The sequence below is a fragment of the Pseudonaja textilis genome, chromosome 1 (assembly GCF_049901715.1).
Source record: "Pseudonaja textilis isolate UNSWEBS1 chromosome 1, rPseTex1.2, whole genome shotgun sequence".
In the NCBI taxonomy this organism is placed as follows: domain Eukaryota; kingdom Metazoa; phylum Chordata; class Lepidosauria; order Squamata; family Elapidae; genus Pseudonaja; species Pseudonaja textilis.
The window spans coordinates 14,620,543-14,642,774 of record NC_141990.1 but is presented as its reverse complement, the minus strand read 5'-3'; the positions used below and the strand labels follow the sequence as shown (position 1 = coordinate 14,642,774).

Here is a 22,232-nt window from a genome sequence, read left to right as displayed (position 1 = left end):
CTAGAAGCTGAGGTTGAATTGGGTTGGTTGAAGATTCACGGTACATTTTTCATGGTTTTTTTTTTTTTTGGTTGGGGGTGGGAATTTTTCCCTTTCCATTCTCTCATGCAAGACATCGAGTGGTGTTTACGGTAGCTCTATTCAGGGTAAATGGTAAGGGTGGCTACTTATTTACAAGAAGACAGAGAGAAGGAGCAACTCATCAACATACAAGGGGCAGCGCCTGCAGCATAAAGAAATAAAAATTGCACGTGTTGATTTATACATACTGGAGTGACTCCAGAAATGATTGCTGTAATTTCAATAAGGGCTATACTTTGAATAGAAATGCAGTCTCTCTCACAGACAACTTGTGTGCCTTCTCAGCTGGCAACACGAGGATGGGAAGGTTTCCATTAAAATATGAGAACAGGTTTCTGTTAAGTCCGGGCGGTGGGTCCCAAGGAGAGATGAGACTCGAATTAGTGACAATAGCTCTTTATTAGGAAACCAGATACTGAGACAAGACTCCCAGTCGAGGCAGCTCCTTTTATAGAGCTGGCTGCGGCTAGGCAGCCTATGACATGCATTTGAGCTTGCCATGTTTGGTTTTACCCAATTGCGGCTGCCGAATAAGAACCAATCAGAATGCTTAGTTCTGTCCAATCACGGCCCGGCTTTTCTGGACCAATAGGAATGCAGGCCTACAAGCCTGCTAGTATGGAACAGTTTCCCCAACCTACTGCTCTTCAGATGTAAAGGTAAAGCTTTCCCCTGCCCAGTCTTGTCTGGTTCTAAGGGGCCGTGCTCATCTCCGCTTCTTAGCCAACGGAGCCAGTGTTGTCTGAAGACATTTCCATGGTCATGTGGCCAACATGATCATATGTTTAATTGCACAGTAGGCTGTTATCTTCCTACCAAAGTGGTACCTATTTATCTACTCGCATTTGCATGCTTCTGAACTGCTATGTGAGCAGGAACTCGAACAGCAATGGCAGCTCATCCCATCATGGGGTACTGGGTCTCAAACTGTCGATCTTCCAGTCAGGAAGCCCAGCATCTTAACTGCTTAAGCCACCATGTTTCCTTTCTCTAGATGTTCTGAACTATAATTCCCAGAATCTTTGTTTGATATCTGTAAATCAAATATACATTGTATATGGGAGGGTTTCCAATTCTGATTCAATTCCCAGTCCTGGTTCTTTCCAATTCTGTTATTCTGTTATACATTTGCTACCAGAATCCCCAACCAGAAATAAGAAATGCAAAATTTGTGATTCTTGTGCTCTATAACATCCATTAGTGCAGGGGTCGCCAACCTTTTGGACCTCATAATTTTAAATCCTGCGGACCACTAATATGAATTTTGACTGATGGTGGCTTGCTGACATTGGTGGGAAAGTCGGTCCCATATTCCAGAGCTGTAGTAGTCACAAGACTGGCCCTTTGGTCATCTTGGAGCAGCTCCTCCAGTCCATGGAAGGCCGATGCATCCGAGTGGAGGAGCAGCTGCTCCGGGATGACCAAAGGGCCAGTCCTGTGACTACTGCAGCTCTGGAATATGGGACTGACTTTCCCATCAACCTCAGCAAGCCACCCGGGGAGGATTTCTCTCCCCCACCGTTGGTCTTACCTTCCAGTTCCAGCTCGCATGGGTCAACTCAAGGTAAGGTTTGCACTCGGCCGAAGGGTGGGGGCCAGTAGGTGGGTGGGCCATGTGAGCGGCACAGCCCTGTGTTCCCACACAGCCTGGATTAATTGCTTTGGGGGGGAGGCATTTCTCTGCGGACCACCAAAATTTTCTTGAGGACCACCAGTTGTCCCTGGCCCACCCGTTGGTGACAACTGCACTAATGTGATCCCAATAGCCTCTCCATCATTTCCCACTAAGTTGAAATTTCTAATTTGATTGGAAGAGGAAAATGATGAAATTCTAATTATATTAATTAGGTGTCACTCAAATCAGCCTGATCTCCAGTTAGTATATGGACATTTCATCATCTTAATCCATATCTGGGGATAATTCTCTGCAGCTCCTTCAAGGACATTCTAGTTACCTTTTTCATCCCCTCCTTTCATCTTATCCACTGTATTTGTCTCCACATTTTTCAATTTCTTTTACCCATGCTAAACAAATGTTTTTTCTAGTCCATCATCTGCTTATATAATAGGCTCACAGAATGTGAGCTTTTGGTGGCTGCTAATTCCCTTAAGAGAGCAATTCATCTTAAATTACTTTATGAGAGCAGTCCCACCAATTCAAAAGAAGATGGTGAGGCTCTAGGAAGAATGCCGAGAAGAGCAACAAAGATGATAAGGAATCTAAAGCTTCAACTGTATGATGAACAATTAAGGAAACTAGGCATATCTAGCTTAACAAAGAGAAGAATTAGGGATGACATGATAGCTGTCTTCTGGTACTTGAGGGGCTGTCACAGGGAGGAGAGGTTTGATGTATTTCCCAAAGCACCTGAGGGAAGATGCAATGGGTGGAAGTTTGTTAAAGCTTCTCTTAGTGAAGAGAAGGACCAGGGAAGATATGATAGCAATGTTCTAATCTTAGAGGGACTGCCACAGGGAGGAAGAGGTCAAGCTATTTTCTAAAGCACCTGTAGGCCAGACAAGGAACGATGGATGGAAACTGAACAAGGAGAGATTTAACCTGGAAATAAGGAGAAATTTTCTGACAGTGAGAACAATCAACCAATGAAGCAGGTTACCCTTGGAAATTGTGGGAGCACCATCACTTGAGACTTTCTGCCATTTGTCAGAAATGGTGTAGGGTCTCTTGCTTTGGCGGGGGTTTGGACTAGATGACCTACAAGATCCCTTCCAGCTCTGTCTATAAATCTATAAATAGAGATGCAATCTGGAACTAGGGAGAAATTTCCTGGCAGAACAATTAATCAGTGTAATGAATTGCCTTCAGAAGTTGTGGGTGCTCCCTTACTGGAGATTTTTAAGCAATTGGACAGTCATTTGTCTCAAATGGTCTAGGGTCTCCTCTTTGAGCAAGAAGTTCAACTAGAAGACCCTCCAAGGTCTCTTCCAGCCCTATGATTCTATGATTTATTTGGCCGAGGATATTCGTAGTATTTGTAATTGCAATAGTAGTTCTAAGCTGTCCAGAGAAGTGTTTAATGCTGGGAAACATAGGAAAAGGGAAGAAAAGGGCAACTAGTAGCAAAATGTCTTGGGCTTCATTACAGTGTTGAAGATGGACCAAGAGCCAAGTTGGAGACTGGTCATTCCAGAGAAAGTCTATTTGTGTGGTCATTGATAGTTGACACTGCTACATAATCACCTTCAATATACAACTCTAAATCTATAATTCAAAAACTCTGTCTCACTGTTCTTTAGTGCTCAGGTTTCATAATCACATAAAAACCCCTGTGAAGATCATTGCTTTAATTATTGTAATATTTGTTATCATAGAAACGCCTTCCTCTGTCACGAATGTGTTTTACTAATGACTTTCTCTTTAGGATTAGTCTTCTCTTGAACTCACCAGGGTGTTGTTCATTTTTAATCTTAGAAAACAAAATTATTTACCAGCAACTGTCTGTTCAGTAAGCATATTTTAACAAAGATTGTTTTTGTGTTTTCAATATTTAACCTCAACCCAGAGTTTTCATATTCCATTTTCACTTTTATTATGAACTCTTCTGAGTCTTACATTAGCTAACAAACTATTGTCATCTGCGTATCTCCAGTGGATGCTTTTGACCAAGTTGTGGCTCTTGTCAGTTCTTCCCAGGCTGCCTTTTTGTTAAGCCCCATGTGGCTGGCAAAACCAACTAAACAGATACAACTGAGAATTAAATTAAATCAATCCAAATCACCCACAGTTGTAGTGAATTAATTAAAGCAGAGTCTCCTGAAAACACTTTCTTGCCATCTCTTTCATATCTAGAGAGTATTTCTTGGATAAAGCCCAACTCCTCGGGTCCCACTTTCTCACAATTTCTCAAACATTGTCATAAAGTATTCCTTAGAGCTGCACTGACTTCCAAAAGTGCTTCAGATGTTAATGAGCACAGCACCTGTTAATGATTCGTTCATGCAGTCCAATTTTCATGTGATCCTGAAAAAAGGTGACTGGAGAGGTTGATCTATTCAAGTCAATGGGCCTCTTAAAGCCACTGCATCTTTTCTCAGGCTTGTGTGCGGAAGCCTGAAAACAAAACAGAGACTGCTTTAAAGAGTAGCACAGTATTTATTTGTTTGTCAAACATGTACATGATAACAAGTATAAGCATGAACATAAACATGAATAAAGGAAGTAAATACAGATAAAGGGGACAATAAGACAGGGACGGTAGGCACGTTGGTGCATTTATGCACGCCCCCTTTAAGGACCTCTTAGGAATGCGGTGAGGTCCATGGTAGACAGTTTGAGGGTGAAGCTGTGAGGGGTTGAGGCTGTAACAACAGAGTCGGGTAGGGCTTGTCAGGTGTTGACCCCTCTGTTGCTGAAGTATTTTCTCCAATTGAGTTTGGAGCAGTTTACCTTGAGTTTGTATCGGTTGTTTGCCCGTGCATTGTTGTGATTGAGGCTGAAGAAGTCATTGACAGGTAAGACATTGTAACAGACAATTTTGTGTACCATGCTTAGATTGGACCACAGGCGGCACAATTTTAGATTGTCCATGCCCAAAATTTTGAGCCTGGAGGCATAGGGAGTTCTGTTGTGAGTGGAGGAGTGGAGTACTTTTCTCAAGATGTACCTCTGAACCCGCTCAATTGTGTTAATGTTCGTTATACAGTGCGGGTTCCAGGCGGACGAGATGTATTCGAGAATTGGTCTGGCAAAGGTTTTGTATGCCCTAGTTAACAATTCATAGAACTGTGCTTTCATGAGGTTCAGTGTATTTCTTCCGGACTGTTTTCACATCATGCACAGCGCTAAAATTAGCTGTGTCAGTTAAACATATAGTGATAACATGCACCCTTGTCTCACACCTTTCCTTATTCTGTACTACTTTGCTTCTTCAGACTCAGTCTTTAGAGTAGCTTCTTGTTTACTCTAAAGCTTTCTCAGAAGAATTATCAAATGTTTTAATGGACCGATTAGCCTTAATACATTCTACATCCCGGCATGATCTCCAGAATCAAAGGTCTTATTGTTGTCAATAAAAGAAAGGAAAACCTTATTGTGTCCTCTTGTTGTGGCCATTATCCTTATCTTGTGTAAGCTGTCTAATGTCTTGTTCTGCCTGCTAGCTACTTTGACATTTCTCCAAGTGTGATGATGCAAATCACAATGACTGTACTTAACTTGATCTCAAGTGGAAATCAAAATCATTTCAGATATTTTTATGTTCTTCCAACCCATTCTTTCTCCTGACCCCACCTATTTTTTGGAGTAGATGCAATTCTCAGGATTTCAGGATATAATTCTGGTCGGGTTGCTTTTATTACAGATGTTAGATGTGATGTAGAAATCCCAACACATTAGACTCCAATATTCAAATCCATTTTTCTTTCTCCTATCTTTACTTGGCAAATGGATTGAGAACTGTTCATTTCCTATTATAAGAAAGGGTTGGCACCCATGTGTATTGATTGTGGTGCATTCATCCAGACTCAGGAGGAATGTGTCTGATCTGGTTTATTCTAGTCATCATAGGAATAAAGAATTTAATGTAGAGGAAAGCAGATTCCAAGGGAATATTTAGTAGGGGTAGTGAGGAAAGCAGTTTGGAACCAGTGACTGAAAGCTCCTCTTTCCAAAAGGCAACTGAACTTCTTTGGTTTTTTTTTTTCCTTTGGAAACATTTCACTTGTCACCTAAGAAGCTTCTTCAGTTCTATCAGATTGCTGTGGAATGGAAGAGTTTATAACTCTTTTGAATGTCTCAACACTGAGCTATATAGAACCCCGCCACCTCCCAGTCAGTTCAATATTTACATTTAGATTCTCACCATCTATTGGAGCACCAACTGAGAGTAATCAGAACCCTACAATAAAGACTACAAATCCTTCCATCCCCTACCACTTGGTTAGAACCGAAGAAGCCTCTTGGGTGAGAAGCAAAATCTTTTCAAAGAAAAAAAAAAACCAAGGAAATCCTGTTGCCTTTTGGAAAAAAGTATGTCTTTGAGACAACTAAGGACAGGACGAATTGAGAATCTCCATAGACAATGACCCAAAGTGGTGGTCGTATTCCATCCACAGGATAGTTCAAGTAGGGGGTAGATGATCATACGTTGGGATGCTTTCATTGACATGGGTGTTGATGGCTCAGATGGCCTCATTAAAACTTAGAGTCTATGATTTTGTGAAACGTTAGACACCTAAAGGTGATACATACACACACACACACACACACACACACACACACACACACACACAGGTAATCCTCAACTTACAACTGCAATTAAGTCCAACATTTCTGTTGCTAAATGAGTCATTTGTTAAGTGAATTTTACCCCATTTTATGCCTTATCTTGCCAGTTAAGTGAATCACTGCGGTTGTTAAGTTAGAAACACAGTTGTTAAGTCAATCTGCCTTCCTCATTGATTTTGCTTGGCAGAAAGTCTCAAAAAGTGATCACATAACCCCAGGACACTGCAACTGTCATAGATATGTGTCAGTTGCCAAGCATCTGAATTTTGGATTTGAATTTATGGTCATAAATTTGAATTTGTGGTCATATATCTCTTTTTTTTTTAAAGTGCTGTTGTAAGTTCAATCAATCAATACTTGAACTGTTGTCAGTCGAGGACTTCCTGTATACTATATGTTATGCACTATGCACTACATACTATATACTAACGAAAAGGAGGACTAGAGGCGACATGATAGCAGTGTTCCAATGTATCAGGTGTTGCCACAAAGAAGAGTCAAGCTCTTCTCCAAAGCACCTGAAGGACAAGAAAGAAAATGGATGGAAAGGAGAGAAGCAACCAGAACCAAGGAGACATTTCCTGGCAGTTAGAACAATTAATCATTGCCTCCAGAAGTTATGAGTGCTCCAACAATGGAAGTTTTTAAGAAGAGATTTGTCTGAAATCGTACAGGATTTCATGCCTAGGCAAGAGTTGGACTGGAAGACCTCCAGGGCTCCTTCCAACTATGTTATTCTAATATACTATATACTACATGCTATATACACCCATATTGTGTGTATGTGTGTGTATGTGTGTGCTGTCGCACCCCCCGACCCCAAAACCAAACAAGCAGACACACACCAAGAACACAGACCCAGACCCCAAACTCGAAGCCAGACCAAAACCCAGAATGCTACATCACAGCCACCCGCTCAGGATATCACATCAGAAAACTCAGGAAATTACACCACAAGAACTCAAGAAGTCGCAACACAGCAAATGATCCAGGAAATCACAGCACAAGACCAAGGATACCACAGCAATAAAACTCACAAGGTCATCACACAACCCATTACCCAAGCCGTTACAACACAGGAGGCTAATGGAAAAGAGATAAAAACACAAAAGACCCAAGAGATTACAACACAGGACCCAGGATACCACAACAAAAGAACTCGCAAGGCCATCACACAACCCATTACCCAAGCCATTAAAACACGGTAGGCTAATGGAAAAAAGATCACTACAAAACAAACGACCCAGGAGATTACAGCACAAGATCCAGGATATCTCCACAACAAAACTCACAAGGCCATCACACAGCCCACTATACCAACATCAACTCCATCAACCAATCAAGAGGCAGTAGCTCAGCCAACCAGCCCAGCAGACCAGCCCCCCCACCAGTATTTATAGAGAGACAGCAGCTCCGATCACACACTGCTTGCACAGGCACGAAGCTGAAAGCACCAGCCTGAGGATGGCGAGTGGGACCTCGCTGAAACATCGCCAAGATACTCTTAATCTTACATGGGAAAAGACCCAAACACACCTAGACTTACATACCAGGACCCGTGAAAATCTACAAAAATACATACACACACACACACACACACACACACACACATATATTAAGTTTTCACAGGTACTTACATGTATGGTATTCAGCTTTGTTCGAGTATTTTCCCATGTCATTATAGTTGTGCTTTTAATGTTGTAGCAACGTTTTGGCAGAATCTCATCTGCCATCATCAGGCTTCTGTATTGTGTTCGTCTGTTCTGTATTGTGTTTGTCTATATATATATGGAGGGAGGGATAGAGAAAGAGAGAGAGAGTGTGTGTCAAGTCTGAAATTGTCATATGTGTAGCCATTTTGGATAGGCTTAATATGTAGTATATATTCTTTTTCTTACTTTCTCTTTGGCAGTCATGGGGGAAGGGTTTTGGGCTTGCCACATTCCTAAGCGGGGAGGACTGCAGATAGAGAGAGTTGTTTAGGCTAGGTGACTCTTCTTCCCATGGGAAAACAAGCTGATTGTGCTCAGGCCCCTTGAGGTGCAGATTTTTGACATCAAGCAACATTGAATTACTTCTATTGGAGATTGTGACTTTGTGGGGTTGTTTCTAACTTCTAATATTGTGGGGTAATTCTGGGTTGTGTCAGATCCAGAATTACCACGGACTTTGCAAAATTTGATGCTTTCCTAAATAAAAGAAATTGTCTTGGAAGATGGACTTTGTTCTTTTCTTTTTAAATGGATTTCATCACTTGGAAACCTGACACACACGTACAGAGAGAGAGAGAGAGAAGAGAGAGAGAATATAGCCTTGCTGTAAGTTAATCATGTGTTGTATCTAATTGTTTCCTCAACTTTCTCTTTTTCTGGAGGTGGCTTTGAAACTGGGAAGATTGCCAAAGTTCCCCGACTGGTTGAACCATCTTCCAGGGAATCGATCTTGGTGAATATAATCCATAAGATCAAGTAGCACTTGTATAGTTTCCTTAATACACCTCATTATTCTTTGCAAAACAGTGTAGGAGCTTAAAGAGGGTTTAGTCGGGACATATGGTTTTCTTCTCTTTAATCACAGCATAATTCCAGATCCATCTTCTATTTAGCAACAAGGCAGAGACAGATGTGAGCTGGTGTGTGTGTGTGTGTGTGCGTGTGTGTGTGTGTGTATGTACTGATTTGACAATTAGGAGAGCATTAGAACAGGATGGAATTGAAATATTGCTCTTGTTTGGGTTTGATATATAGTCACATCTGTCACTTCTTCTTGTTTCTCTTCAGCTAGCTGTTTTACATAAATTTCAGAGCTGGTACCTTTTTTTTTTTTTTAAAATGAACGCTTCCGATATGCCGTACTGTAAATCATTATCATCATCAGGCTGCAGAATTAGATTATTTTAAATGGGAATGTGCCAGAACAAGGAAGAAGCAGGCTATGAATATAGATGTGAATAATTTTTTCCCTCCCAGATATTTTTAATGAGAAATGGTATTTCGTTTCCTGAAGCTCCCTCATTGTATTTTCTCCTTTCTCCAAGAAACTGTAAGCAGTTTCTGCTGCTGATTCTTGTCTTCCTCTTCCTCTATATATTTTTCACCTCAGAGGCAAGACTCCTGAATATCTAGGCCCAGGGGTCTCCAAACTCACACCTTAAAACTTGTGGACTTCAACTCCCAGAATTCCTCAGCCATCATGAAGTCCACGAGTCTTAAAGTTGCCAAGTTTGGAGAGCCCTGATCTAGGGCAAATGTGAAGAATGTAAACAGATGGGTTAAATAAATGCATAAAGAGAAGTGGGGGAAGGAAAAGAGAAAGAAGGATACAATTGCTTCTCTAATTATGTCCCATCACCAAGAAACTGTTCAGGACTTCCTCCTTTCTTGAGAAGAGAAATTCATTGGAATGATTCCTTCCATTTCTCTGAATGCGAATTCCTGTTAGTTTCATGTAAGTTAGGAAGCAAGAACAATTTTTGAAAGATACTTCATCCTTGTCTTCAAGTATGAGCTTTGAGATCATTAGAGGTCTACTCCAAGTACATGAACATCTTGTCCCAAAGGCGTCTTTTTAAGGCTACTTAGACATTGTTTTTTTCTTAAAGATGTTTTACTTCTCATCCAAGAAGCTTCTTTAAGGAAAAGCAAAACATCTTCAAGGAAAAGCAAAGTTGCTGCCTTTTGAAAAGAGCCCCTTTGGGACACCTACAGTATGATCTGGATGACTGAGAGTCTCCATAAACACCTTAACATCTTTAAATCAGACTTCAGAAAATATACAAAAAATGATCTCACACCACCCCTTAAAGTCCTTTGGCTTCTACTGTGGATAATGTAATAGTTACTGTATGTTAAGTCTTCTATTTATTTGCTAGACCTATTAGCTCACTCAAGCAGAAGTACATTGGCCCAAAATCATCTTTCATGCCTAAGGAAGAATTAGAAATCGTATTTCCTGACTTCTAATCTAGCATCTTCACAATTTGTCTTGACATTCTATCGTCTGATACAGGTAGTTTTCAACCGATGACCACAACTGAGGCCCTTATTAAGGAAGTGAATCACACCCAATTTTACAACCTTTTGTGCCATGGTTGTAAAGCAAATCCCTTGCAGTTAAGTTGACATGGTTCTTGAGCGAACCTGGCTTCCCCCGTTGACTTTGCTTTTTGGAAGCTAACTGGGAAGGTTGCCATTGGCGATCACATGACCCTGGGATACTGAAGCCATCATCAATACATTCCAATTGCCAAGCTCTTGAATTTTATTCCCTTGACTGTGGGATTGCTGCAATGGTTGTAAGCGTGAAGACCAATCATAAGTCACTTTTTTAGTATTGCTGTAACTTTGAAAGGTCACTAAGTGAACGGTTGTAAGTCAAGGACTATCTGTAGCCAATTATGGCCAGGCTCTATAAAATCTTGACTGTGCTCTTCTTCCCCAGTTTGAATGGACTGTTCCTTGTGATAATATATATTGTGGCCTAACAGCGACCAGTGGAGCTGGCAGCAGATTCAGACAATGAAGAGGTTGGGGAGGAGCATGGGCTAGTCCTGGAGTCTGGGGAAGGCTCAGACAAGTGCTTTGCGTTGGAAGCAGAGATGGGGCCATCTGACAGTTTTTCAACTGCCTTTGGAGTCAGACTTCAGTGAGGCAGAAGAACAGTTAGAGCCTGTTCCCAGTGTGTGCATGCACAGATTTGCCAGACGAAGGGAACAGCTGAGGAACAAGGGCCGACTTCGGAGTAAAGCCACAGGTGGATGGTGAATGGCCCTTCCCCTAGAGCAGGGGTTCCCAACCTAGGGTGTTGGGAGTGCGTCTCGCACTTGGGGGTGCGACACGATATTCCAGGGGGTGTGAGAAAAATCCAGGTAAATAATAGGATATTGGCTATATGTTGGCATTTTTATTTATTATTTATTTCAGGGGGTGCGAGGTTCAAGTGAAATTTCTTCAGGGGCGTGGGGTGAAAAAAAGGTTGGGAACCACTGCCTTGGAGTATAAAAGAGGAGCGAAAGGGGAGTGGGGCTTTGCAGGAGACTATTAATTCACTCCCGCATGCTTGCCAAATATTGCAGCGGCCTGATAAAGATTTGTAATGGGGAACTATCGTGAAAGACTGTTTGCCGGGGCTTTGTTGGAGAGGAAATTCATTGTAAATCAAATAAAAGGGGTTTATTGGGATGAGAACTCAGCTTCATGTTATTAGGGGAAACCTAGGTCAGAGCAGATGTACAATCCCGGGAACATGAATTGCCGATGTAGAAACATTCGATATATTTTGACAGCAGCTCTACTTGATTCTCACAGGCAGCAGAAGAGGAAAGCAGTTACAGGCTGTGTGCTGCAGACTAACTGGGGTTTATCTGGAATTAGCAGGAAGGGTGTCTGGCTTAGGCTAAGACAAAGCTTTAATGTCCCTTATGCATTAAATCTTGGCTTTGGTGATGCAAAATATATTATCTTATTTTTTTTTTTAAAGGAATAATGAGATTGAATTTGTCTGGCACTGTAAGAGATATTTCTTTGAAATGTGGGTCATCTCAAGCTTGGCCCAGGAGTAAGAATGCAGGAATCAAAGCAGGAGTTGAGAGTGAGGGTATAAGGACTGAAGATCGATCCCGCCTTTGGAATATCAAAAAAAATTAATGACAGAACTGGATAAGGAACATAGGATAATAGGTTGGGAGGAAGATCAGTGCTTCCTTCTTAAACTTTATGTTTCTGAGTTATGCTTGTCTCTGCTTTTATTTTTTGAAGAAGCGGAAGAGGAGGAGGAAGAGGGTCTATGTGACAGATGGTCTTCCCAACTCCCTCTGGTGTTTGTTTGTTCTATTCAGAGGGGACATGGGGAGCATCCAGGGGGCCGTTAAAGTGACCGCAGTTGGCCAGCCAAAGTCTGCTCAGCCTGCTGGTTGTCAGAATAATGTTTAGCCAGGTGTTAATCTGTGTCTGGAGGAGGGGAGGGAAGTGATGGAATTCATTATTCCGCTTGCCAAGGGAGGTCACGGTTTTGGGCCACTGCCAAGTCCGAAGCCAGCCCTCTTGGATTTACTGACATGTGCCATTGGCGAGGAATGTACATGAAGTCCGCTTGTGGAAGTCTCTTGGGAAGCAGCCAAGCTGACGGAGAGCAGTCAGAAGCATTCAAGCAGCGGATCTACAGAGGCAAAAACCCCCAGCTTGCCTTCTCCAAGAGGGCGAAGAAGCTATCTGGGCGAAAGGAACAATCATATCTTTTTTTCCCCACTCTCTTCTTTTCTCCATCTATTTTTGTTTGTTTGTTTTGTTCTTGAGATCTTCTTGGGTTTTGCCTTCCTTTCCGTACATACACACAACCGCGTAAACCTACCTATTCCTTCTACTCTTCTAAAGAGAAACAATGATTAAATCAAGCTGGTTCTACGTCAGATTCAAGTACGCTGAAAAGGTAGGTCAATCTATTTCTTTCCTAAACATCTCTCTCTCTCTCTCTTTTTTCTTTTTTTAAAAAAAGCAAAATTTTATTCTGTTCTGGATTCTAACTCTGGAGAAGCATTTAATATTTCTGCGTCATTTCATAAAGCGGTGTGCTTCTGGGCTGTTATATTTCTGGGAATGGAACTCGGCTGCAGTTTTGAAAATCTGGCATTCGGACAATATTGCTGAAAACAGAGGGAAGCCTTGGATCCAATTTCTGAGCCCTGCCACTTTGCACAAACAACATAGACATGCACACAATGGGCTCTGTGTGTGTGTGTGTGTGTGTGTGTGTGTGTGTGCTTTCTTTGTCTTCTACTACAAGAGGAGGAAGGAACTTTTTCTCATCCTAAGCATCTGTTGGAAGGGTGAAACTTCTCCTCGCAGCATCGGGAAAGGGAAAGGATGTATAAAAATTGACTTGTGTAAACATTTTTGCTGAGTCGTTCAAAAAAAAAAAACACCAAACCTTTCTTACGTATCTGTAGTTCGCTGGAGCTTGCATGGATCAAAGGCAAAAGCATAAATTGGGCTTTTCTTCCTCCTAAAAGGCCATTATTCTGATTCTTAGCAGCTGAACGCATCTGATGATGTGACACACTTAGGATATTTGTTTTTCCTGTCTCTTATATATGTCTCACAGCATGGCTGTGTTTCAACTCTTACCTGTGAGGTTTTCTACTTGTTCTCTGGTAGATTTTGCTTTTTTCTTCTTTTCCAGCTTAGGTCATCAATAATTGGCAATGTTGAAAGCAGGATTTTGGATTGTTCTGGTGATATGGCCACTGATAAGGTGATCTCCTTGTTTTGCTTCAATCTGACATCTCCACAGATGAGGACAGTTGACAATTGAGGCAGAAATTGTACATTATTGTACAACTGAGTCAGACATTGGCTATTTTTTGTACACTGTTGCTCAGAAGGCTCTTTGGGGGAAAATAATCTCCTTTAAGCATTATATTTGAAGTGCCACCTCTTTTGACACATTCTGGGTTGAATAATATACAGGTAATCCTTAATTTACAACAGTTCATTTAGTGACTGTTCAGAGTTACAACGGCACTGAAAAAAGTGACTTATGGCTATTTTTCACAGTTATGACCATTGCAGCAGCTCCCATGATCACATGATCAAAATTAAGATGCTTGGCAACTGGTAGGTATTTATGATGGTTGCATTCAATCCCCTTTTGTGACCTTCTGACAAGCAAAGTCAATGGGGAAGAAGAAGAGGAAGAGGAAGAACCTTATTGTCATTGTACAAGTACAACGAAACTGTGGATGCACCCCAGCAACTGTTCGCAATACAATACAAAGCACTTAAAAATGAAGATAAGAAAAATAGAGTACCCATGTCTCCATTGCAATTAAAGAGTACAATATCTATGAATATACACAAAATATACATCCAACACTGACTGTGATGCGTTGCCGAGTATAATACACAAGAGATGTACTGTAATATGTTATTATACATCTGAATGGGGTATTGAGATTTCACATCTTTTCACACCTTAATGAGGTAGTGACTTCGTGTTTATTTGCGGTTCGGATGGCCCAGGGAAAGAAACTATTTGTTAGTCTAGTGGTGTGGGATTTTATTGACCTAAAGCGCCGTCCGGACGGCAGCAGGTGAAAAAAGATAATTTCCAGGGTGTGAGGGGTCTTCTATAATGGCCTTGATTCTGCTTTGGCAGCAGGACCTGGCTACGTCTTCCAGGGAGGGCAGAGGGCAACCAATGATCTTTTGAGCTGTGTTTATCACCCAGATTTATTTAATAACCGTGCTACCAACTTAACAATTGCAGGATTCACTTAACAACTGTGGCAAGAAACGTCGTAACATGGGGCAAAATTCACTTAGGAAATGTTTCTCTTAGCAACCAGAATTTTGGGCTCAATTGTGGTCATAAGTCGAACAGTACTTGTATCTGTTAAGGTCTGGAGAGTGAGTGTATTCTTCATGAAATTGGATTCCCCCCCACCCCACCCCGGATTTTCTGAATGGGACTTCAACCTAAATCTAGAGTGAGTTCTTGACCTCCATGTGGCTCCAATTCCATTTTTGATGGTCTCAGGATAACACCGCTGAACCAGATTTAGGTTACCAATTCTCAGTGATTGTTTAAATGGTTCTTACTTATACAAATAAATAGAATTTTGATCTCAGGCATAAACCAGAAAGATAAATCAAATCTATCCATCTTTTCTGAAGGTATACTCCTCATTTCCCCATGCCATAAAAGAGGTATTTATTTATTTAATCTTTATCCTGCCTTGATTACTTTATAAGTAACTCAAAGCAGTGAATTTTCTTACTCTTCCTATTTTCCCCACAATAACAACCTGGGCTGAGAAAGTTCTATAGGATTGCCCTGCCGACTTTCATGTCTAACGTGGAACTATAACTCACTGTCCCCTGGTTTCTAGACCAGCACTTTAATCATTAGGTCAAAACTGGCTCTATAAGATACGTATGATATTTCATGAAATGAAAATTAAGGCAGAATTAGAACGGAGAGTCTCCTCCTTTAACAGTATTCTCCCTCCCTCCCAAGAATTGAAACAAACATAGATGTTCCCAAAAATTGAATGAAAACATATCCAATGAAATAAAATCAAAAGCACCGTATAAACTAAACAGCAGTGAAGAACTGATTAAAAAGCTTGGTTCTGTGCCTACCATGTGACGGGAGGTTAAATAAAACTTTAAAAATATGATAAAATCCCTACGTTGTGAAAGTAGATTTGGTTGCCCCATATCCTAAATCTCAGTATAACGCTGAAGTAGTGGAAAAGAAATCCCGAAGTTATAGAAAATACTGTTTTCTATAACAAGCTTTCTTCCTTTTGTTGGTTTGCCTTGTCTTGTATTTTGAGGGTTTCCCCCACCCCTGAATTTTCAATCTCCTGTTTGTCATTTTTCCACCTCAGGTCCAAGCATACAGTGAAAGTTGTGTGCAGTTGCGTTCACAGAATTGGCTTCCTTGATTTTTCTCTCTCCCTAAAGGCATGCAAGCATAATGCCTTTAATTATGGCATAGATATATCCCTTGGCACATTTATGCCCAGAGACGGGAATAAATTTGCCAGTTTGGGGACTATCCAAGGCTTTCCATAGCATGTCAAAGGCCAACTCCAAAAGCATGCTGGGCCAGAGGCCTTTTCCAGACATTTTGCATGGCTGGCTGAGAAGTTCTGGGAGTTGAAGTCCATGAGTCTTAAACTTGCCAAGTTGGACAGACACCCTAGCTTAAGATATTTATCTCTTTAAAAAAAACCCACTCTCCTGGCCTTCTAAAAAGGAGTTAAAACATGGGTTGGTGGCCTCAGATGAAGCCATGGGGCTGTTTAGTCCCCTTTTACACTTTTTAAACTGATTTTAATAGTGCTTAATCACTTTTGCCTCCTCCTAAATTTTTAACTTTTATGTGTACCATTTAATATTTTTAACATTTTATTGTACACTGCCCAGAATCCCACTTTGAGGGAGATGGATAGTTCAGAAATGTGAAAAATAAATAAGCAGCCCCCCCTCCCCTGCCCCAATGCAAAAAAGAGACTGATTTTGGTTCCAACTGTTCTGCACAGGATCTGGGATCACAAAAGTGATCCTTTTGGATTGCATGTGATCCTGAGCTGTACCTTTCACATCCCTGATTTATTAGTTTGCCAAAATGGGATTCAGGACACACACAGAGAGAAAGGGAGGGAGGGAGGAGGAGGGATGGGGAGAGAGAGACAGAGAGAGAGAGAGAGAGAGAGAGAGAGAAGCTTTGACCTATTTTTGGGAAACGTCTAATTAGATCTAAATGCATGCAGGCCTGTAAAACTGGCAGCTCACAAGCTGGGTGCATCACACGCAGGGCACACCCATCCCAGCTCCACAAAGGCAAAAAAAGTTGCAATATGACGTGATATGTCACGTGACACAATCGAGTTTGACACTCGTGCATTAGGGCAATGTTTCTCAATCTTGGCAACTTTTAAGATGTGTGGACCTCAACTCTTAGAATTCCCGAGCCAGCACGCTAGCTGGAGAATTCTGGAAGCTGAAGTGTGCATTAGATGAGTGATTCTCAACCTTTTCTTCACCACAAACCCCCTTTAAATACCTTTTGTGGCCATGGCCACAGGCCACCAAGTGTTGACTTAAGATCCATCCATCAGAATAGAGCTGGAAGGGACCTTGGAGGTCTTCTAGTCCAAACACCTTCTCAAGCAGGAGACACTATACCATTTCAGATAGGTGGCTGTCCAGTCTCATCTAAAAAAATCACCCACACCTTCTGAAGGCAAGCTGTTCCACGGGCTAATTGTCCTCACTGTTAGGAAGTTTCTCCTTAATTCTAGGTTGTTTCTCTCCTTGATTAGTTTATCGATCAATTCCTTGATTGTGATTTAAATCATAACATTTCTTCAAGCCTGCCCAGACCCCCTGTGACAACACTGCAGACTTCCGGTAATCTGTGGACCACAGGCTGAGAACCACTGCATTAGACAATGTTGTTGTTTTTTTTAAAGAAAAGCTTTACCTTCTGGTGCAGGGGCCGTGCTTTTGAAGTCTGCTATAAAACATGATCTAGTTAGAAAACAAATGTAGTCCCTGGAGTTTAAAGACCTCAAGTAATTCAGAAATAAGCAAGTCAAGCAGCAGATGACTTAAAGTAAATGAACCAGGCAGTATACTAAGGAAAAAGTTGGGAAGAATGGATCTGTCAAGTTCAATTTTATTCATTTTCTCAGTTTTCCAGCCTTGAGTTCAATTTGGTCCCCTTCTTCATCAGTTGGCAAATTGTTTCAAAACCCAACCAACCAACTGCCAATGCTCCAGTGAATTTTTTTTAACCAACGCTTTCTCTTTAATGTTGACTGCAAACAGTTTTGTCCCTGATGTAATGTCATTTGTGTGTGCAGTTTTGCCCTATTATGCCTTCTGCATACTTTTAACAAATAGATTTGCAAAGGAAGAGAATAAATAACGGATTTTGGTAGCCTGGTGTCTTTCAATTTGTGCCTGAAGTGGGGAAGCTTAATTTAGATATGTTTGTACTGAAATGAAAATCAAGTAATTTTTTTTTTCATCATCCCTCCGCAGAGGAAAGCTCTCTATCTGTTTTTAACTGTAGTTCACATAATCCTCCATTCACATGGTTAATTACTGGGGCTTATAGGAGCTATTGAAAGCCCCTTTGGATAGCGATTAAGATGCTGGCCTGGCAAACAGGAATCTGTGTTCTAATCCCACCTTAGGCAAAAAAGCTGGCTGGGTGACTTTGCACCAATCACCAGGTGACTGCGAGTTCTAGTCCTACCTTAGGCACGAAAGCCACTTGAGTGACTTTGGGTCAGTTACTCTCTTTCAACCAAACCCATCTCCCGGGCTTATTGTGGGGAATATGATGTATGTTCACTGGTTTGAGTTTCTTATAAAGTAATCACAGTGAGATAAAAATCAAATTCATAAATAGAATTGGTGATTCAAATTTCTAGGACAACATGAATCAAACCAAATTTGTGATTCAAGGTTTGGACCACCAGACCAGTTTAACCAGGGTTGCTTTGAAGTTGCATCTATAAAAGACTTGAACATGGGGTGACATCAGAACGCTGACAGTTGAATGCGTCTTTTGGCATGAAAAAAAAAAAAGACAGGGTCTTATTTTTGGGAAACATGGTATAAGAAAATGTTTGAAAATTTTCCTTCACCTTTTTCGAGGAAGAGGAATACAGAACAGAATAGAACAGAGCAAAACAGCTTTATATGGTCATGTGTGATTAGATACACAATTTGTCTCTGGTGCTGAAAGTTGCTAACCTTTTTTAAAAAGAAATTTTATTTATTTTTTATTAAAGTTATCATTGCAATAGTAAAAACTAATACAGAGAGAGGGGGAGGGAGAGAAGGAGAAAGAAAGGGATAAACTAAAATAAAAGAAAAATATAATGAAGTGATTTCCAATCTTCATTTTAAAAAAGTTTCAGTAATTTTCCATCTCCTCTTAATTTACAATCAATGAGTTCTTCATCCCATGTCCCATCTCCTAGCTATGAATAAATCCATAAAGTACTGTTATTTAATCCTAGTGTCAGCAAAAGTCCACTAAGGGTTGCCAGAAATAGCAACATATCTATTTTAACTTGGATCAAATAAAACAACTGTAAATTCCTCCCTCTTACTTCTAACAATCTTATTCTTTACTCCATTCATACAATGTCCTAGAACTTGATTACGTTTCAATCGGCCGCCCCCCACTTCTCATAAGATTAATCCAAGCTTTAACACACTTTTTTTTGGTAAACCCAATGTAAAAGAATTGTCTGGATCCCCCAGTTGGTTTATTATTTGTAATTCACTTTTGATTTTTTAAGCATCAACCAATTTCTCATGACTGCCTCACATATTGAGAGTGGTGGATTAGACAAGGTCCTTCTACATGTGAGGCCCTGTTGCTGAGATACACATTTTCTGCATGAGATACAGTGCTTGAGAACATGAACCAAAGCTGTATAGTGTTAAAAAGGGGTATATATTGGCTGCATCCTCTGAGGCAATGAAATAAGATGAGAGATTTTTTTTCTTCTTCTGCCTGGAAGGGAACAGGCTTGCGACAAAGAGAAAAAACAAGAATATTACACAGGGAAAGTCGCAGAGGAATTGTGTCAGATATGTTGTGCATGGCTGCTTATGATTTGTAACCCCAAAGTACATTTTAACAGTACGAGTTAACAACCAGATGGTTGAATATTCAGGATTCTTTGGCTGTCAAAAGCTAGGCTCTGGGGAGATTAGATGTCACATGCAAGGTCACGACTACGTAATGATTTTCTTTCCAAATAGCAAAGGCATTTGTTGGCTGCCACAGAGTTGGGGAGGAGGAAAGCTGGCAAATAATGACCTCAGAATGTGAATTTCCCCTAGGTTGATGTACATGATCATACCGCAGGACAAACCATTACCCTGAATGTCTTGTTTTGCATCAATAAACTTGTAGCTTCCAAATTACAGGAAGGAGCAGGTCCACATAGGTCGCAAGGAGAGTGATTCTTGTTACTGAGGTAAAATAAGCCTCAGCTCCTTTTTTCTGTTGTAGCTAGTAAAATTGCTGCACTAAGCCAAAAGAGAAGAGTAAGGTCCCCATTTTATTGTGTTGTTTGTATTGAGCCGTTTGCTCATAATTTAGCTGCATGATCTTGAGAGGTCCCACAGAGTTCAGAAAAAAAGGGGCTAATCATCAGGTTAAAAGTATATGGCATCCTTGGGTGGACACCTCAAAATGTTACAGTGAATTGGGAAATTCACCCAAAGTTGAAATCTGACTAGATTCCAAGACCTGGAATTAACTCTTAAAATGTTAAACGTTTTGTTGAAATGTAGCAGCTGAGGGGTTGGGTGCATCTTCAGGGAAAAGTCAGTGGTATCAAAATGGAAGCATCTAGGATGTGGCTGAAATCTTGCCCCTTTTAATATACGTGCCTAAAAAGGGACATGGGTTTAATTGCCACCATAATGATGTTGTTGACATGGCTTCCTTCTCCCCATGGGTGCCTCTGTAGGGATTTGTTTCCTAAATGTAAATTAATTCCTTTATGATTCCCGTTTTTTCAGGATTGTATTTATTTCAGTGGTGTTTGAACTGAGACTTTTAAGTCTTGAATCATTTTGCTCCTGGCCTACTGAAGGATTCCTTCATCAAGGAAGACGTTAAACAAACACAAACATGGATAAGGACAGAAAAAATGAAATAAACTGTGAGATAGCTCTCTAGTATCTATAAAGGAGAATATTTGTAGCTCAGGCTTCAAATGAGGGGTTCTTCTTGCTCTCTGAGCTTGGTTGTTTTCTTGCAGATGTTTCATTACCCAAACTAGGCAAGTGCACTGACGATATTACCTAGTTTGGGTAAGGAAATATCTGCAAGAAAACAAGCAAACTCAGAGAGCACCAAGGAGGACCCTTCATCTCTAGGATCTACATCAATCGCTTCCAATAAATGCGGAACTCAAGTAGAGAAGGTCACTTCCTGTTTATGTGGAAGCAATGTCAGCAGTCAAATGAGAAGACAACAACAAAAAACAAATATAACTACTCCAGTAGTAGAATTTATCCTACCACATTGTGGAAGGAGGCAGGGACAAGGAGAAAGAAGGAAAATACTGCCATCCATTTCTGTCATTCTCTTTGATCTAGTAATAGTGTTCCAGGCTTTGGATTTAGTGGCATTGACTTTTAGGTCTCAAGAGATCTGGCAAGATTGCTTTATACGTTATTTTCTTAATACTAATCTATAGTGGCTCCTTAACAACTGGGTGTCACTAATATCCTTAAGCTTCCTTGCATCTAGGAATGAATGGATGGATAGAGACTTCTGCCTGCCTGCCTGCCTGACAAACAGACAGACAGACAGATTCTTCACCATGCCCCCCCCCCCACATTTTTGGCCAGTAATGTGCCTCTGAAATGTCTATAAGAAGGGCATTTTTTTTTGTTTCTCTGGAGTTGTAGTGAACGTTTTCCTAATGGTGAGAGCAATCAACCAGTGGAATAGCTTGCCTTCAGAAGTTGTGGGTGCTTCATTATGGAGACTTCCAAAAAGAGACCGGGGAACCATTTGTCTGAAATGGGTCTTCTGTTTGAGCAGACCTCCAAGGTTCCCTTCCAACTCTGTTATTCTGTTAAATATTCCTTGTTTGAAGGAGAACCATACAAAAAGCAGGAATCGTTTGAAACACAGACTGCGTGCATTACAAACAGATGCATGCACTTGGTGGTAATGTGTTGAAAATAAAGCCACATTTCTCTAAAGAGGCCAAAATCTTCAGGAAATCCTTGATGCATTAACCATGCAAAACACCTTCAGGGTCCATCAGCTGCCAAACACATGTGGCCAAGAGAAGCCCCATCGCAGATCAACTGTGAATGGGTGGCACTTTAAAGCACAGTTGAGTTGGCTGCTTTGGAAGAGTTGTCTTCAGACTGTTTTTTAGTTTTTGCCTAAGGGCTTTTTTTCTGTAGTGACATTTTTGATCTCTCTCTGCACTGAACACAGATAAACCTTGATTTCTTCCGAACATTTTTTTTCCAATCAACAAGTTCCAAAAACAAGTACAGAAATGGGTGAAGAACACCTTGCCCCCATGATACAAGTACTCTTCAACTTAAGATCACAATTGAGCCCAAAATGTCTGCTGCTAAGCGAGATAGTTGTTAAGTGAATTTTGCTCAATTACTGCAGTTAATAACTGCCGTTGTTAAGTTAATAACTTGGTTATTAATTGATTCTGGTTTCTCCATTGACTTTGCTTTTCAGAAAGTCACCCAAAGGGATCACATCACCCTGGGACACGGCAACCGTCATAAGTATGAGTATATGTGATTGTATGACGACAGGGATGCTGCAATGGTTGTAACTGTGAAAAACACTCCTAAGCCACTTTTTTCAGTGTCAT

General features: G+C 40.9%; 1 protein-coding gene across 8 annotated transcripts in view; it reads left to right on the top strand.

Moving 5' to 3' along the window:
• The window catches only part of AUTS2 (activator of transcription and developmental regulator AUTS2), a 983,444-nt gene that overhangs the window by 265,774 nt on the left and 695,438 nt on the right, over positions 1-22,232 (top strand). Inside the window, exon 1 of one of the 8 annotated variants that reach the window (XM_087926195.1) lies at positions 12,330-12,754. The exons of the other annotated variants lie outside the window; for them this stretch is intronic. Coding sequence (XP_087782321.1) covers positions 12,707-12,754 — 48 coding nt within the window. The 5' untranslated portion in view covers positions 12,330-12,706. Of the gene's footprint in view, positions 1-12,329; positions 12,755-22,232 lie in introns of those variants that run through there. 8 annotated transcript variants of the gene reach the window in all.